The sequence below is a fragment of the Rhizophagus irregularis genome, chromosome 25, assembly GCF_026210795.1.
Source record: "Rhizophagus irregularis chromosome 25, complete sequence".
Classification (NCBI taxonomy): Eukaryota; Fungi; Glomeromycota; class Glomeromycetes; order Glomerales; family Glomeraceae; genus Rhizophagus; species Rhizophagus irregularis.
The window spans coordinates 2,193,965-2,212,526 of NC_089453.1; the positions used below are offsets into that span (position 1 = coordinate 2,193,965).

General features: G+C 30.3%; 3 protein-coding genes across 3 annotated transcripts; all 3 read right to left on the reverse strand.

Moving 5' to 3' along the window:
* Window positions 1-769: 769 nt before the first annotated feature.
* On the reverse strand, window positions 770-1,222 carry OCT59_016939 (uncharacterized protein; the record flags this gene model as incomplete). Its single annotated transcript, XM_066146027.1, has 1 exon — window positions 770-1,222. The coding sequence occupies one exon, from the start codon at window positions 1,220-1,222 to the stop codon at window positions 770-772; it is 453 nt and encodes a 150-aa protein (XP_066003755.1).
* Window positions 1,223-9,273: 8,051 nt separating this feature from the next.
* OCT59_016940 (uncharacterized protein) lies at window positions 9,274-9,603 on the reverse strand (the record flags this gene model as incomplete). Its single annotated transcript, XM_066146028.1, has 1 exon — window positions 9,274-9,603. One exon carries the CDS (start codon window positions 9,601-9,603, stop codon window positions 9,274-9,276), a length of 330 nt encoding a protein of 109 aa, XP_066003756.1.
* Window positions 9,604-13,611: 4,008 nt separating this feature from the next.
* On the reverse strand, window positions 13,612-13,938 carry OCT59_016941 (uncharacterized protein; the record flags this gene model as incomplete). The annotated part of the gene is made up of 1 exon (XM_066146029.1): window positions 13,612-13,938. The coding sequence occupies one exon, from the start codon at window positions 13,936-13,938 to the stop codon at window positions 13,612-13,614; it is 327 nt and encodes a 108-aa protein (XP_066003757.1).
* Window positions 13,939-18,562: the final 4,624 nt, after the last annotated feature.

Here is an 18,562-nt window from a genome sequence, read left to right on the forward strand (position 1 = left end):
TGGGAAGATTCGTTTTTGATTTAAACATATGATTAGAGAGGGAAGGATCCCACTGTTCAGAGTTGACAAAGTCTTTTGCCTGTGAGATCAGAAATTTATTGTCAGGAACTGGAAGGAGATTGCATATCATCCAGTTGATTTGTTGAGCATTTTCTCTGAAACCTACGATATGGGTTGTGTTGAGTAGAGTATCTGCAGGCACACGTGTTAAAAAATCCAAATGGCATTGTTGTAACTTGTTCCATGTGATTACGGAAATGTTATCCAATCTCACCTTTTCCAATATTAAATAGAATTCCATATCATCATTCTGGTGTTGAGGAGTCTTCAAGAATAATGGAAAGAATAAAGACCAGACAGTTGCACAAAAAACAGGTTGACCAGTGACAGGGGGAAGCTGGGCGAGATCTCCAACTACTATCACGTTAACTCCACCAAAGGCAAGAGCATTGCCATGTAAACGTGCGAAGAGGCTTGAGACAAAATCTAATAATTTACCAGAAACCATGGATATCTTATCGATAATAATTGTATCAACTTTCTTTAGAGATTTCCTCAAGTCATTATCTACGTAGGCACGCGTGCAAAAACCTCCTTGGTCGGATCTAATACACAATTATGAGTGAATGGTAGTTCCTCCTATATTCTGGGCAGCGACTCCGGTAGGCGCAAGGAGAAGGTAATGGAGACGCTTTTGATCAAGGATATTTAAGATTATATTAATGATGTAAGATTTACCGGTTCCAGCTGAACCAGTTATGAAGAAATACTAGGGCCATTTCACTCCATCATTTTTTTCCATGTACATGTTGATTGTTGATATTGCGTGGTATTGGTCAGCGGGAAGTTCAAGCATTGCTCTTTGTGGATACAGACAGGGAAGAATTTTCAAGTTGTTCATCTGATTCTCTATGATCCTAGATAAGTTGTTAGGAAGCTGTACGGTAAGTGAGTGAATCAATCTGTCTAACATTTCAACAAATTGATTGTTCAGACGGGATATACGAATTTCATGTGTTGAAGCAAGTTGGTCTTCTAAGGTGTTAACGTAATCCCAGTATAATGACAGAAACTTTTCGCGGTATGTTCCATCAGGAGTAATTTTATAATCAGCTTCACTTTTCGCTGGAACATTTAGAAGCAACTGTTGATAAAAGAAAAGTTCTCCATCTTCAATACGTAGGAAGCGGTGCCTGATTATTATTTCCTTGGATCTAAACATGGGTATCGAAACCGAAACCTCCCGAAACTCTTTAGGTTTCGATATATACGAAACATAGTTTCGGAAATGCATTTATTTTTCCGAATCCCGAATCCCGATTCCGAAACTTATATACCGAAATATATCAAAAATTATTTTATTGTTTTATAAGTTTATTATATTAATTTCATTACATTATTATCAAGTATCAATTATATTAATCAAAATACAAATTAACTAATTATTAACAAAATTTTGAACTAATGAATCTGGATCAAAATCTTCTTCCTTATCCAATTCTTGAATAAACTTATTAAGCTCATCATCAATTTCCAATTGTTTATTCATCGCTAGTTTATTTCCAAACATTAATTCCAAATCAAGTACTTTTGAAATCTCTAATTCTTGAAGCGGAATTTGTTCATCATCATCATCAGATGAACGTGCCATGATCATTTCTTCCATTTGCTTCTCATCATATTCTTCAATTTCATATTCTTCAATATGACGACGAGCATTGTTTAAAGTGGCACAAATTTCATCAGTTGTTCGATCTTTACCATAATTAGTTAATTCAGATTTACTATTGGTAATGTAATACGAGTGGATTTTTGACATAGCCTCTAAATTTTCTACTGATAATCGTGTCCTCCTTTTTCCAGTCATCCATCCACAAATTGACCAAACTCGCTCACAGTTAGCTGCATGAGGAGCAATAGAAAATAATTTTTTTGCAAGTAATTGTATATAAGGGGGGGTAGGTTTACACATTCTCCACCAACTAAGAGGGGTGTTTGTTTGAGAATCATATGGTAATTTGTATGGGTTCGCTTGGAGATGAAATTCACCAATTTGTGACAAAAGCGTTTCTGCAGATTGTTTTTTGGAATGTTTATATTCTCTAAGGTGAGCAGCGATATCAGGAATTTTTAACATTTGTTGCCAAATGTGTGCAGCTGCACTTTGAATTCTTCGATAATGTACATCCTTTACGCCAATACCTATTAATTTTTAAAAAAAATTTGTATTATATATTATATCAGATAAATTTAAAATTTTATATGTCAATTGTCAAGTTTCACACCTTTATATCCAGGATGAATATAATATGCTAAAAGGTATTCATCAAAGTCATATAATATAAAGCGTTCGTTAAAAATCTTTATTGCATGTTGACGAAAAATCATGTGATCATCTTCAGGTATTTTATTAATTGATTGACCAAGATATGCCAAGGAGAAATAACAATCAGCCAGTGTTGCTTTATTACTTTCAAGAGTAAGAATAGCTTCCTTAATAGGTTTCATAATATTGGCCAAATCAGAAACATCATTAAAAAATCCTCTTTTTCGATTAATAATTGTTTTAACAGCTTCACTTGTAATAACGTTAGGATTTTCATTAATAACTTCTTTAAGACAAATTTCTAATCGAGAAATTGATTCTAACATTTCATAAACTGTTGTCCATCGTGTATCCAAGTAAGTTTTTAATCCTCCACCTCCTATTTTTTTTTCTAAGATTTTTAAATTTAGTAATTCTTTGGGTCTATGAGATTTTTTAAAATAGGTAACAATTACTGTACACCATTGAATTATTCGTTTTGCAAATTCATGTTTTATTAAATCTTTCGTGATTAAGTTTAATGCATGGGCTATACATCGGACATTAATAATGTGTGGGAATTTTTCAGATATTAAATTTCGTGCAGAATGTACATTTGATCCAGCATCTGTAACAATACCAGCGAATTTCTGAACACCAATATCATCAAGAACTAATTGTATTTGTTGTACAAGAAATTCAGCTGTATGACTTTCGCCAGAAAAATCTCCAATCTTCCAAAGAAGATCTCTCCCATTACTAAGATGAATGACGAAATTCCAAAGGGATTTGCCTGATGGACTCGTCCATCCATCTAAAGCTTATTATAAAGAATATAACAAAGTTTTATTAATACAAACTTTAATTAAAAATATATTTACAATAAATAATTTACCTAATGTTAAATTATCTTCAGCATCAAGTAACTTATAACATTTTACACTAACTCGCAAAATTTCCTGTGTTAATAAAGTATCAACAATTGTTTTCCGATCTGGTGGAATATAATTTGGCCGTAGTTGCTTGAGCAGTTCAATGATAAACGGGTGTTCAATTAGATGCCATGGCAAACCACAGCATACAAAAGCTTTGATAAGAACTGTATCAATAGCTTCCTTCCGTTCTTTACTTAATTCTGAGTTTTCATAAAAATTATTCAAAGTTGTTTGATCATTCTCAACTTGTGTGATTTTTCGTTTAGGATTTGTAGGATTAAAGGAAGATATTTCACGCGTTTCTACCATATACATGACAGCTTCACGAATTGAATGGTCCACCTTTGAACAATTAATTATATGTTTTTCCATTATTGCAGTCTTTCCAGGTCGAAAAGTTTGGCCACAAGCTGAACACGTTGCAGCATAATGTCCCTTATCTACTTCATCCCCTTGTTCAAAAAATCTCCAAATAGGTTTTTTTGGACGTCCACCAGAATTGGTGGACTTTATTTTTTTTGAAGTTGAAGGTGCACTATTATCACCATTATCAGACATTCTTAGAGAGTTGTAGACTTGTAGTTATAAAACGAAGACAGAGTACGAAGTTAATAAACACGAAGGAAAAAGAGATTATCAGTAATCTGTCTAGTGATCAACTGATCAATTTATATATTATAGAAAATTTGAAAAATTGGAAAATCGGGATATGTTTCGGATATCGGAAATGGTTTCGGGATTCGGTGAGAGTTTAGGTTTCGGGTCAAGTTTCGATTCGTATATACCGAAACCCGAAACTTTCGGAAATGCTTCTGGAGGTTTCGATACCCATGTTTACTTGGATCGTTTGACTACATAATTATTAAGGGCATCACGGTAAATCTGACGTGGTGTGGTACCAGGAGAAGATGGCGTGATGGAGTAACTTTCGTAATATTGAGGATACGTTAGCTGATCAAATTTAGAAAGCTGAGTGTGCGACATATATTTCATGATGGTGTCATCATAATAGGGATTGTCATCATCCTCGTCTATCATATAAATAGGTAGTATAGCGCAAGATCTTGTAGGAGGAGGTTCGGTGGTAAGGAATTTTACAGTAGCAGAAGAACTACATATCTGGTGACCTAATAGTAGGAACATCAGTTCCATGGAGCTAATTCTTTGTGCAATAACGTGCTCCCTTAGTGCATCATTTTCAGAGATATTAAATACGTGGGAAGGTTCCCTCTTCGTGATGTATTTCATTATGTAACGGGCAAATCCTTTGTCTGTTATGTACTGAGCATTCATGTGAGCGTTCCAGAGCAGGAGTGTCAGAGTGTGATAAGGGGCAACCCATAAATCAGCTTCTGTCAGGCACTTGTAAATATATCGACAGTTACCAGCCTCATAATGTGTTGTTTCACTGAAAGGGCGAGGAAATCCCTTCTTACAAGTATGTCCAGGAGCTGCTGGACCTTAGCATTTTGATCCACAGGTGTGTATTTGATTTGCCATTATGGCAGCGTATAGTTCAGGTTCGTAGAGGGAATCCGGCATGGTTGATCGTATGATGTTATCTTGGATCATGTCTTCAATGTTTCTGAACGTTGTCACCTACGTCTGCCACCCGTGGATAAACACATCTTTTACATTACACTTTATTTCTCGTTATTTCGCTTGGTTTAGATTTTATTTTTCTCTTAACTTCTCGCTTTCTTTCTCATGTATCTGTAGTATCTATTCTTTCAGATACTACCACTCATTCATAATATTCCCAAAATATTATTCTTTATGTAATATTTATTCTTTCAAATATTACCACTTTATTTCTTATAAACTGCGAGAGTTCTCCTAACTTCTTATTATATTTCATACAACAAAACGAGAATAACTTCTTTTACTTTACTTTTCTGGACTTAATAATATAATATTAATTAATTCTCAAGCATACAATGAGCATATTCAAGATAACTTTTAATAATTAATATTTATTTTATTAAATTTGAGTCAAAACTGACTGCGGAATTCCTAACGAATCCCACCTATATTTATACATTTTTAAGAAAATTATTTCTACTATTTCTAACTTTTCTACTAATAAAAATTTAAGAACAATAAGAAAATAAAGATGTATTATCATATGACTATCTCGTGACTAAACTAAACTAAACTATAAATATTATTTTATCAGTTAATTATTTATCCTTCGGTTAATTATTTATCCTTATTCCATTCGGTCTTTTATTCATCCACTCACGTGATTATCCTGATTTCTCGGGTTACAGCTATCCCTCCTAGAAAAATTTGAGTTCCATCAAATTCTAATTATAACTTCAAAATTCGTCCTGTCAATATATTCCTTCAATAATTCTCCATTTACTGGCGTTTTCTGTATTCTTCCCTCCATAGTTTTAATTTTATAAGATCCTTTAGAAATTATTTCATGTATATAATACGGTCCTTTCCATTTTTCTTCTAGTTTTCCAGACCATTGTTTTTCTTTTGCTGCATCATAATATAGTACTTTATCCCCTATTTGGAAATTCTTTTTCGTCTTATATTTCTTGTCATGATATTTCTTCTGTTTTTCTTGAGATTTCTCTATATTTTCTTTAGCTTGACTTCTAATGTTTGGTAGATCTTCCATTAAACTATTAACTCTTTGTGTTATCGTGACATTTTCATCTTCTAAATTTAATAATGTCTTCATTTCCCTTCCATATATTAGATATCCTGGTTTTAACTTTGTCGAATCATTCTTCTTTGTTCTATATGCAAATAAAACTCCTGGTACTTTTAAATCCCAATCTTTAATGTTATTCAATTTTGCTAATGATTCACATAGTGTCTTATTGAACCTTTCTATTAATCCATTCGTCTTCGGGTGATAAGGTATTGAAAAATTGTGTTTTATCTGAAATTCCCTCATTAATAGTTCTACTAATTTATTATTAAAATGACTTCCCCTATCACTTAATATCTTCTTTGGACATCCATGTCTACATATTATATCTTCATAAATGAATCTTGCAATTTCTCTAGCATCCGCTGTTTCTAAAGCTCTAGCTTCTGGCCATTTCGTAAAATAATCCATTGCCGTAACTATGTATCTATTATTTCTTTCTGTTATTGGTAACGGTCTCACAACATCTATTCCAATCTGATAAAATGGTTCTTTAACCTCTATTACATTTAATTCGTGTTTTTCAATCGGTTTTCCTCTTCTTTGGCAACTGTCGCATGATTTAACATATATTTCTATATCTTGTTTCATTCCTTTCCAATAATATTTCTCTTTAACTCTTTCATGTGTTGCATCTATTCCAAAATGTCCAGATAATTCATGGTCGTGTGCAATATACATTAATCCTTCGAACTCGTATTTTCTTATTACTCTCAACTCTCTATTATCCTTTATTCTATATAACAAACCATCTTTCATTCTATAATGTTGTTCATTATCTATATTTTTAATTATCTCATTATATTTATCTTCTTCCATTAATTAGTATACCTTATATTTCTTCCTCAAAAGGTAAAATAAACCTAATATTTTTATCTTCAAATAACACGCAGTGATAATTCGTATTCCTATGTATAATGTAAATATATATCCCTATTCCAATATTTTCAGTAGTCATTTTTATTTTTCCAATAGCTTTTCGACTCGTTTATATACTTTTTTCCAACTTTTGTCATCGTTTTTAATTCTAATTCTCTTATATTTCCCTTTATTTTCATAAATATTCTGATGCTCTTTAAACATTTTCACCATATCCATATATTCCTCTTCATTCAACGTTTCATATGATGTTTTATGTCCTTCATTACTCTTCTTAGTTTCTCTTCCAATATAATTATTCCAACATTCTTTATTCTCTAAAAAAATTATTACTGCATTATCTATAATGTCTTTATATTTAAATATCTCCTTCTCCATTTTATGATTCCCATATGGAGTAATATATCCTCTGTCAAAACTTTTGGTCTTTTGATAAAAGTATTCGCAATATGGTGACTTGTCTAATATTATAATATCTTCATCTGTAAATTCAACTATTCTCCTGTTAATTTCTTCCACAACTTGTTTTCTAAATAACCATTCATATTCTTTTAAAGGTTCTTTGAATCTGCTATCATCATTTCTTCTTCTCTTGAACTTATTAAATATTATCTTTAAATCATCTTTTTCTTCTAGTCGTTTGATCATGTTTTCTACTACAGTAGACTTTCCTGTACCATCTGGTCCATCTATGATAACAACTTGTGGTTTATTCTTTCTTCCTAGTTTCCTTAATAATTCTTTCTCCGTTTTCTCCTCTAAATTCAGAAGTATTGCTTCTTTGTTGGTAAAATATTTAACATCGTCCCATTTTCCTTTAAATCTTTTAGCTTCATACCATTTATTTTCAAATTTAACATATTTCAGCTTTTTCTCTTTATTATGCTTCATTTTCATTATTTCTTGATCTGAGCTTTCAATGTCCCTTTTTATAACCTTTTCCTCAAATTTTAATCTTGATAATGCATCTGCATTCTTATTTTCTTTACCACTTCTATGTATTACTTCAAAATCATACTGTTGTAACTCCATTACCCATCTCGCTCTTCTTCCTGTAGGTACTTTAGCATTCATTAATCCTTTTAGTGCAGAATGATCTGTTATAACTGTAAATTTTCTTTCTGCTAAGAACTTATGGAAATGTTTAATTCCCCAGAATATTGCTAAACACTCTAATTCTGTTATTGCATAATTCTTTTCTGCTCCGACTAAACTTCTACTAGCATAAGCTATAACAAATTCTTTATTTTCCTCATTTTTCTGAGATAATACAGCTCCTAATCCTTCTCCTGATGCATCTGTTATTAATATAAACTCTTTTTCAAAATTTGGGTAATCCAGTACTGGTTTCTCCATTAATTTTATTTACAATTCTTCGAATGCTTCTTGTTGTCTCTCTGTCCATTCAAATGGTATATCCTTTTTAACCAAGTGATATAAAGGTTTTGCTATTCTTGCAAAATTCTTTATAAATCTCCTATAATATGAACACAATCCTAAAAATGATCGTACTTGTATAACAGTTTCTGGTATCTTTATTTCTTTAATCTTCTCCACTTTCTTTACATCTGGTTTTAAACCATCCCTTCCAACTATATGTCCTAAAAATTCTATATTTCGTTCACCAAACTTACACTTCTTTAACTTTACAATCAGATTGTTTTTTCTTAATTTACTCAACACTTTATCAATATGTTTCACATGTTCTTCAAAATTTTTCGAATAAATCATTATATCATCTAAATATACTATTAAAAATTCTCCAATATATTCTTTTAATATTTCATCCATTAATCTCTGAAATGTTCCTGGTGCATTCTTTAAACCGAATGGCATGACATTATATTCAAATAACCCTTGCGAACATATAAATGCCGTCTTTTCTCTGTCTTCCTCTGCCATTTCTACTTGATGATATCCTGCTGCTAAATCTAAACTTGTAAACCATCTTGCCATTCTATATTTTTCTAATAATTCATCTATTCTCGGTAATGGGTACGCATCTGACTTAGTTACATTATTCAGTTTCCTATAATCAATGCAAAATCTATAATTTCCTGTTTTCTTTCCTGCTAGTGTTACTGGAGACGCCCATGGACTCCATGATTTTCTAATTTTTCCCATTTTTAATAACTGTTCAATTTCTTTCTTTATAAATTTTCCCTTTTCTTCAGTCTCCTTATATCTCTTCTGTGCTATCAGTTCCTGACCTTCCCTAATTTCAATTTTATGTTTAACGGTATTCACTTTTCCCAACTTTTCTTCATCATATTCAAATATTTCTTCGTAACTTTTAATTATCTTTATTATATCATCTTTTCTTTTACCTGTTACTTCTCCCAAATTTATCTTTTTATCAAACTTCTCCCATTTAATTTCATTTTCGCCATTTTCATTTATATTTTAAAATTTATTTATTATTTTATTTCTTATTATTATTTCAACAATTTTACATTTTGGAACAATTTTAACCTTTTTTATATAATTTAATCCTCATTTTCACTAGATATTTCACTATCATCAGATGAACTTTCTTCACTTGAACTCTCATTATCCTTCTGAAACTCATTTTCCTTTACTACTTCCTTATTTTCTTTCATCACTTCTTTTATCGTATATAGTCTCTTTCCCTCTTCTTGTTCATAATCGGATTCTTCTGATTCACTTTCATAGTCGGATTCTTCTGACTCTTCTATTTGTTTAATATACCACACAGGTATATCTATTATTTCTTCATCATTTTCTAATTCTAATATCCTTTCTTTATAGTTAATATTTGCGTTCCATTTATCCAATAAGTCATTTCCTATAATCATTTTTTTTTGCTTTGAATCTATTACATCTAATGTTACTGGTAATACTAATTCTCTATAAACTTTTATTTCTGTATTCACTTTTCCTAATGAAGCAATCTTTCCTCCATCTGCTAATGTACACGTAATATTACTTTTTCCCTTTATTGGTATATCTAACTCTTTTCTTAATTTCTCTGTTATTACACTTATTGCTGCTCCTGAATCTATTACAACTTCGATTTCCTTATCATTTATTATAAACTGCGTTTTCATTGCCGTCGTAACTTCTTTTTCTCCAATTATTTCGGTCTTTTTTACCTCCGAGTGTAGTCACTCTGTTTTATCTCCTTTTCTTATCATTTTCTTTATCATTCTTCCTTGTTGTTCCACAATATTAAGTAGATTTCCATAATCTACTGGATCTTTTGATTTAACTCCTATAATTTTATCTTCTCTTGGTCTGCGTTTTCCTCCTGCTTCTTTCCATCTATTTATTCCTTCCATTGTGTTATAATATTCTCCTCTCTTTTTACTCCATTTATATCTTTTTGGGATATTCATATTATCTGGTCCTATTGGTCTATTATACATTGGTTGTTCATCTCCCATATATTCTTCCATTGGAACTTCTTTTCTATTTCTATATTTATATTCTTCCTTTCCCCTTTCCACAATTTCTTTATCTAAGTCCGGTTTTCCAAAGACTTTCCATCCTTGCACAGGGTTTAATCTATTGCTTCTTCTTCTTACTGGGTTGTCTTTTTCATACAAATCACGATTGTAATTATATAATTGTGGATCATCATATTCATTATTTTCATGGTCGTAATCATCATCTGATTCTTCATTTTCGTGGTCATAGTCTTCTTCATGGTCTTCTATATCCATTAAATTAACTCTTCTCTCATTTCTTCTAATATTATTTCCTAATGGACATCTAGTCGCAAAATGACCTCTTCTATTACACCTAAAACAAATTATTTCATCGTAGTTGATCGATGCTCTATTATTTCTTCTCTGATTCAATTGGTCTTTATTCCCATTATTATTTAACTCCCTTTCCATATTTCGTACTTGTTTTTCTAATTTGGCAATTCTCATTTTCTCTAATTTTTCCACTAACTCGTCTTCATAATTCTCATTTAATGGTTTATTATATCTGACATTCGTTTCAACATTCCGTTCTTCAATACGTTCTTTTCCAATCTCCAGATAAACTTTATCTGGTATATTTCCTGCTTTTCTAAATAATTCATTTCTTGCTTCTTCTTCCCTTCTTGCTATATTTATTGCATCATTTAAATTTCCTGGGTTCTGTCTTCTAACTTGGTACCCTACTGTTGCTTCTAGTCCTTCAATATAAAAATCTACTTGATATTCGTCAGCTAATGCATGACCTCTTATCGCTATTCTTAATACTTGTCTAAATCTTCTCGTATAATCTTCAACACTTTCATTTATTCCTTGTTTAGTTTTTCTCAATTCTAACATTTTTCTTCTTCTAACATCTTCTCTGGTAAATCTTCTTTTAATTCTATGTTTCAAATCATTATCATCATCTGCATCTGCCCAATTCCTTAAATTACCTGCATTCGTTTCTTTCATTTCATTATACCATTGTGCTGCTGCTCCTCTTAAATGTGCTGCTGCATATGCCGCTTGTCTTTCACCATTTGCTCCTGCTGCTTTCCCAATTGCCGTAAATGCTACTTCGAATTGTCTAACCCAATCACTAACATCTTCTTCTTCTTTTCCATAAAATAATGGTATATTAATTATTCCTCCAGCTTCATTCCCTGCATTTTCAATCCTATCTATTAAGTGTGCTCCTGCTCCTATTGCTCTATCCAAAGTATTAGGTGGATATCCTAAAGCATTCTCAACTATTCTTTTCATTTGATCTGCAGTCGCCATGTTCAACAATATATTCTCCTGAAATAAATCCTGTAAGTTGTAATCAGATAGTTCACTTTCTGTATCAGAATTTTCAATATCAGAATCCTTAATATTTAACGAATTATTCAAATCTGAATCTTGACTTAAGCCAAAACCTTCCGTATTTATAATATTTTCATCATTATTTTCAACTTCATTTTCATCGAAGTCTTCAGAATTTCCTTCCCAAATCTCGTATTCTTCTGGATCTAATATTTCTCCAATCTTTTCTGAATCATTTGTATCCTCTTCTTTCTCGTTGTTTTCCTCTGTCTCTATTTGTTCTTCTAAATATTTATCTAATATTTCTTTTATGACTCCTTCCACTTCATTCTTATTTTCTTGGAATAACTTTATAAACTTCCAATTTAAGATTTCTCCATCCGTGTAATCCATATTTATCATTCGTAATATTTCTCCTTCTGTTACTTCAACTTCTGCTCCTTCACATATTTTCTGTATTCTTTTTACTCTTAGTTCTGCTTCACTAACATCATTCTCCTCTTTCTCAGAACAACTTTTACATATTTCTCCTGTAAATTCTTTATCGTATTTTACTGCTTTTTTCTTCAGTATCATTTTGTTACATAACGGACATTCTGTGGCATTCGTAGTATACCATCTTCTAAGTTCTCCAATTATCTCTTCATCATCTAATTCCTTAATTTTCATATAGTTCTCCATAAAATCCTTAGTTTTCATTATTTCATATTCCACTCCAAAATTTATTATTCGTCTTATTTCTTCGATATCAATTTCATAACCGTTTTCTAACCAATAATTTCTATATGTTCTTTCTATATGTTCATCTCCTTCATTCGAACTTAATTCTCCCATATCGTCTGAACTTTCTAGTTTTCCTACATCACTATATTCTTCAACAAAACCTTTAGTTTCTACAATTTTCTCTATTATCTTATCTGTTAGATCGTCATTTATCCATGGTTTTGGGTATTCATTTATATCCCACCATTGATATGTTATACTTTTCTGAAACTTCTTGACTTCCTTTCTATTTTCTTCTTCTACTATATTTTCTTCTAAATGCAGTATTTCTTTGAAATATCTCATAGTACCATATCCTTTGTTTTTAATGGTTATTGATTCTATTTCGTCTAACCATTCTTCAAATTTTGCAAATCTTATATCTAATTCGTCATCTTCTATAATATATCTGTATGTTAACAATTCCCTATTTCCTAATAAATTCTCTTCTGTTCGATCGTTTAATATAAACTCATTATCTTCACTCAATATGTAATGTTCACAGATCACTTTTATCACTGATATAATTCCCATTTTTCTGTAATCTGATTTATTTCTATACCTAATTGACCTTACGACTATATCTAACAGTTTTCCCCTTCTTTTCTTATTTTCTCAAATTCTCTATTTCTTTTCTTTTTACTAGATGGATAATTTTCTTCCCCATCCATTCTTGTTAGTACTATGTATTCCATTAATTTTACATATGTATTTCTGTTATAACTCATCGCTTCTAATATTACTTTTTGAAAAATCTTCCAAAATCTTTTAAACCAATCTCCTATCTCTATTCCATCAGTACTATAACATTTTAGGCATGAAGGATCTACCTGATATTCTTTCTTTGACTCATTATGTTTTTCTATTTCATGTCTATTTTTAATCTCTTCTAATTCATCATATATATCAGACATCTTGATTTATTTTATTTACCTATTCACTTGCAAAATGATTTCATTTCATATTTCCCGTTTATTTATATTTTTATTCATATAGTAATTATTCATTTATTATTTCAATCTCTATTTCTTTTATATTTTCGTGTTTACAACTTTCTACTACATTTCTTTATTATATCTTTTATCACATAGTATTCTATTACTCATAACTTGATATTCTTCTAACTTCATTAATTCCTAATTAGTTTAACGTCTTTCCAGACAATTATTTGTCCCTAAATTCTTATTATTTACATATTTCCTGTATTCCATCTTAACCACTTAATTTCATTACACTTATTATTCTTCTCACGATATCCTTTTATTTCATCCGTTATCTTCCAATGTCTTTTCATATATTTATTTCGTCCCTTACTATTCATCTTACTCTTCAATTCCTATATTCTGTCTGTTCATAGATTTTCTGATTGTTCCTATATGCAGTTATTTTACATTCTCCCATTCGCAATATATTCATATTTTTGTGTTCACATCTTTCTTCATATTCATTAAGATATTCCATTCCTTTTCGAAAGTATTCTTTACATAACATTTCTATTCTGTTCCTTAAACTTTCTTCGCTTTCTTCCCTGACTTCAAAATAATTAATTTCCTGTAACGTTACATTCTCTATTTTCTCGCAATATTTACATTTTACTTCACCGTCTATTCTAATAAAACCTCTTCCATTTATATTTTCGAATATCGTTGTTTCCATTTCTCGTACTTTATTCAAAATTTCTTATTTGTTATTATTTTATTTTGTCATTATTCATTTTCTTTTACTTTTATAATAATCGATTACTCAGCTTCTATTATCACTCGAATATCTATCAATTATTCTGAATTTTAAATTCAACCATTTGATCTCATTTTTATCCCAATCTGCTATACACATTCCTTCATTTTCAAACCATTGTAGTGCATTTCCTAACAAATGTGTCTTCGCAATCTCAAATATTCTCTTATCGTCTTTAATTCCTATCTTTGACAGATATTTTTCTACTTGATTCGTCCATTCTTTTGGGTTTTCTCCTATTACACCATAAAATATTGGTATCTCCATTTTTTAATGCCTTATTTTATTTTCAAAATATAATTACACTCTCATTCTTTTTACAATATAAATTCGTACTTTTTATAATTTATTTTAAATATTTTATTTCTTTATTTATCGATTTTTTATTTATTACATGTATTTCTCATACTTCTTCTAATTTCGTTTTATTTACTGCGCCCTATCATGTGACTTATATTTTCTTCCATTTTCTTTTATCTTCTTTCTTCATTTTCTCAACACGTGATCTGTATCACCCCAAAAATTATAAATACACCCCCTTTTCCTTTTAAATTTCAATTTTTCGCATTTTATTTTTATTCCACTACATCAAGGTATGTATTATTTTATTGTTTTCATCACTTTACTGCGCTTTGTGTAACCTATTTTTTTTATCATTCGTATGATTTGTACTACTCATGTGACTTCTTACATAATTTTTTTATGTAATCTCCTCAGCTCTGGGGAGGTCTATATTATCATATAACTTTATTTTTCTGAAAATAATCTAAGTCCACAATCTCCTCAAACCGGCGAGGTCTATATATGTATTTTACTGCGCTCTGAAATTTATTCAAGTGCCAGACACATCTGGTACCTACTGCGCATTCACACAATTTACTTTACAACATTTATTTATTAAATTCTTTTAACAACATCATTTTATTTCATATAATTCATTAATATTTTCTTATTATAATTGGATAGCCACGGATTTTTAAGCGATCAACGTACTAAAATTTCTGTTGACATAACGCCCCTGGTGACACAACTATTTCTTCTATTATTTTCTTATTCATTTATATTTTCATTAATCAGTCGCCCTGCCCAAGGGACAACTATATATTCCTTTCTATTTTTATATTGCATCATTATTACATCATTTATTTCATATAATTCATTATTATCTTTTACAATCTTTCATCTCATTCTTCTACTTGACCAGCAAGTTTCTTCAAAAAATAAATTAATATGAGAGTTTAACACCGCTTTACCCACAACGTACAATAATAATAATGGGGTTTCTTACAGTTTAACCCGCAACTTACAATCTAGAGGGTTTATTACAGCTTAACCCACAACTTTCAATCTTATAGTGTTTTAAAGGTTCCCACATAACCACTAGTGTTTTTCTTATAAGGTTCCCACGCAACCTCTTGGGTTTATAGTTCACCCGCAACTTTTGCATTGTTTCTTTTATTAGATTTACTTTCTTGCCGTGAAATCTTGATACGGTTTTATTTTCTTCTATAGTCAATTACTATGACTAACTTAACTCCAATAACTCTTATAGAATTATCTCCTTTTACTTTCAATAACCTATACTAGACTTGTCTCTACCTTCACATCGAAGTATGATAGTTTCTAGGTTTGTCATTAACAACTTTTTATTTCTTATTTATCAGGCTTATACATCGTTTAGTGTATTTTCTTTCATTTCATGTTAGTCCTTTTTCATACTAACATATACTTCTTTCAACTTCTTATAATAAACTTCATAATTTCCTGATAAATCTCCTAATCACAAGCAACACATGCTTTGATTATCCTTCATTACTTGTACTTCTTTTATTTCTCATTGTACACTTAATAACTTTTTTTTTTCTTTTTATACTCAAGTCCAGATCCTCTAGGAATACCACGCAGATACCTAACTATATGAAGATAGTCAGAATGATGACACATAGTCAATCATTTCCTTTCTCGAGAGCATTGCACCAAATTGTCACTCACGTCTGCCACCCGTGGATAAACACATCTTTTACATTACACTTTATTTCTCGTTATTTCGCTTGGTTTAGATTTTATTTTTCTCTTAACTTCTCGCTTTCTTTCTCATGTATCTGTAGTATCTATTCTTTCAGATACTACCACTCATTCATAATATTCCCAAAATATTATTCTTTATGTAATATTTATTCTTTCAAATATTACCACTTTATTTCTTATAAACTGCGAGAGTTCTCCTAACTTCTTATTATATTTCATACAACAAAACGAGAATAACTTCTTTTACTTTACTTTTCTGGACTTAATAATATAATATTAATTAATTCTCAAGCGTACAATGAGCATATTCAAGATAACTTTTAATAATTAATATTTATTTTATTAAATTTGAGTCAAAACTGACTGCGGAATTCCTAACGAATCCCACCTATATTTATACATTTTTAAGAAAATTATTTCTACTATTTCTAACTTTTCTACTAATAAAAATTTAAGAACAATAAGTAAATAAAGATGTATTATCATATGACTATCTCGTGACTAAACTAAACTAAACTATAAATATTATTTTATCGGTTAATTATTTATCCTTCGGCTAATTATTTATCCTTCGGTTAATTATTTATCCTTTGGTTAATTATTTATCCTTATTCCATTCGGTCTTTTATTCATCCACTCACGTAATTATCCTGATTTCTCGGGTTACACAGGTCGAAGGGGCGCCATTGTCCAAAATTCAAAAAATGCAAATTCCCCATTTTCCTGGAAAATGGTGGGAAATTGTGGAAAATGCTGCATTACGCTGAGCAATTTTTTGGAATAGCATTGTTACAACATTGTCCGATTTAGCAAATCTTATGAAATTTTGGGAAAATGCTACATTATATCTCAAATGTAACATTTTTGTAACATTTCGTAACATTGTTATAACATTGTCATTGAAATCAAATTTTGCTTTTTTTTTGTTAAATGTTCCAATTTTCTTGCAAATAGTGCATTTTTATGAAAATTTCACATTTTACTTCAAATGTAATAACATTTAATAAAATTGTTATAACATTGTCAATTAAAATCAAATTTTGCTTTTTTTTTGTCAAATGTTCCAATTTTCTTGCAAATGGTGCATTTTTATGAAAATGCCACATTTTATCTTCAATGTGATATCATTGTAACAACATTTTATAAAATTGTTATAACATTGTCAATTAAATTCAAATTTTGTCAAATATTCCGATTTTCTTGCAAATGGTATATTTTTTTATGAAAATTCTATATTTTCTGTCAAATGTTGCATATTTTCAGCAAATTTTACGTTTTTTTGGTCAAAATGTTTCATTTTCGTCAGAATGTTAAGATTTTACATTTTTTTTTGAAAATGCTCAGTAATATAGCATTACACTGGAAAATGTAGCATTTCACCAAATTACACTAAAAAGCATCACAATTATCTCATTTTTTGGAAAATTCCACATTACATTAAATTATACTAAAAAATGTAGCACTATACTAGATTATACAGCATTGCACTAAAATTACACTAGACAATGTAGCATTACACTAAAAAGTACCACAATTATCATATTTTTTAGAAAATTTCGTGTTATGCTGGAAAATGTAACATTATGCTAGAAAATTTGGAATTGCACTAAAAAATACCACAATTGCACTAGACAATGTAGCATTACACTAAAAAGTACTACAATTATCATTTTTTTTTTAAAAAATTTCGCGTTATACTGGAAAATGTAACATTATGCTAGAAAATGCGGAATTGCACTAAAAAACGCGGAATTGCACTAAAAAACACAAAAAAAATACTACAATTACATTGGATAACGTAGCATTACACTTAATTACATTAAAAATTGATGATAATTTTTATTTATTTAATTACGTACATTATTAAATTTATAATATTTATATTTTAAACGCATTATTTAACATTAAACACATTGTTAATATAACACGATGTGTTGTGATGTAATTTAATACTAAACCTTACTACTGAAGACTCCCTCTTTTTTGTCACTATAAACAGGCGGAGGGAGCAGCAATGGCTCTCCCCCTATAGGTACTTTATGACCTCTACCTGTTTACAGAGGAGGGGCTTTTCGTAAAGTATTAGTTAATAGATATATATATATGTATATATAAGCATATATATACATCTATTTAAAATTATTAAAATAAAAAAAAAAAATTCCGGGGCGGGGGAAAGCCCCTATTTATATAAAATTATATATCACGTGCGTCACGTGATATTACTTAATAATTACCGCAGCTTCAGCTGCAATATAACGAAAAAAAAAATTAAGCTTTTTTTAGCAAAAGCTTAATTTTTTTTTCTCACGTCCTCTTTCTTTCTTCCCTTTCCCCTTTCCCTTTCGTTCCCTTTCCCTTTCCCTTTCGTTCTCCCCTCCCTTTCGTTCCATTTCCCCTTTCCCTTTCTCCTCCTCCTTTTTCGTTTCATTTCCCCCTTTTCTCCCCTCCATTTTCCCTTTCCCTTTCGTTTTCTTCCTCCCTTTTCGTTTCATTTCCCTTCCCTTCGCCCTTT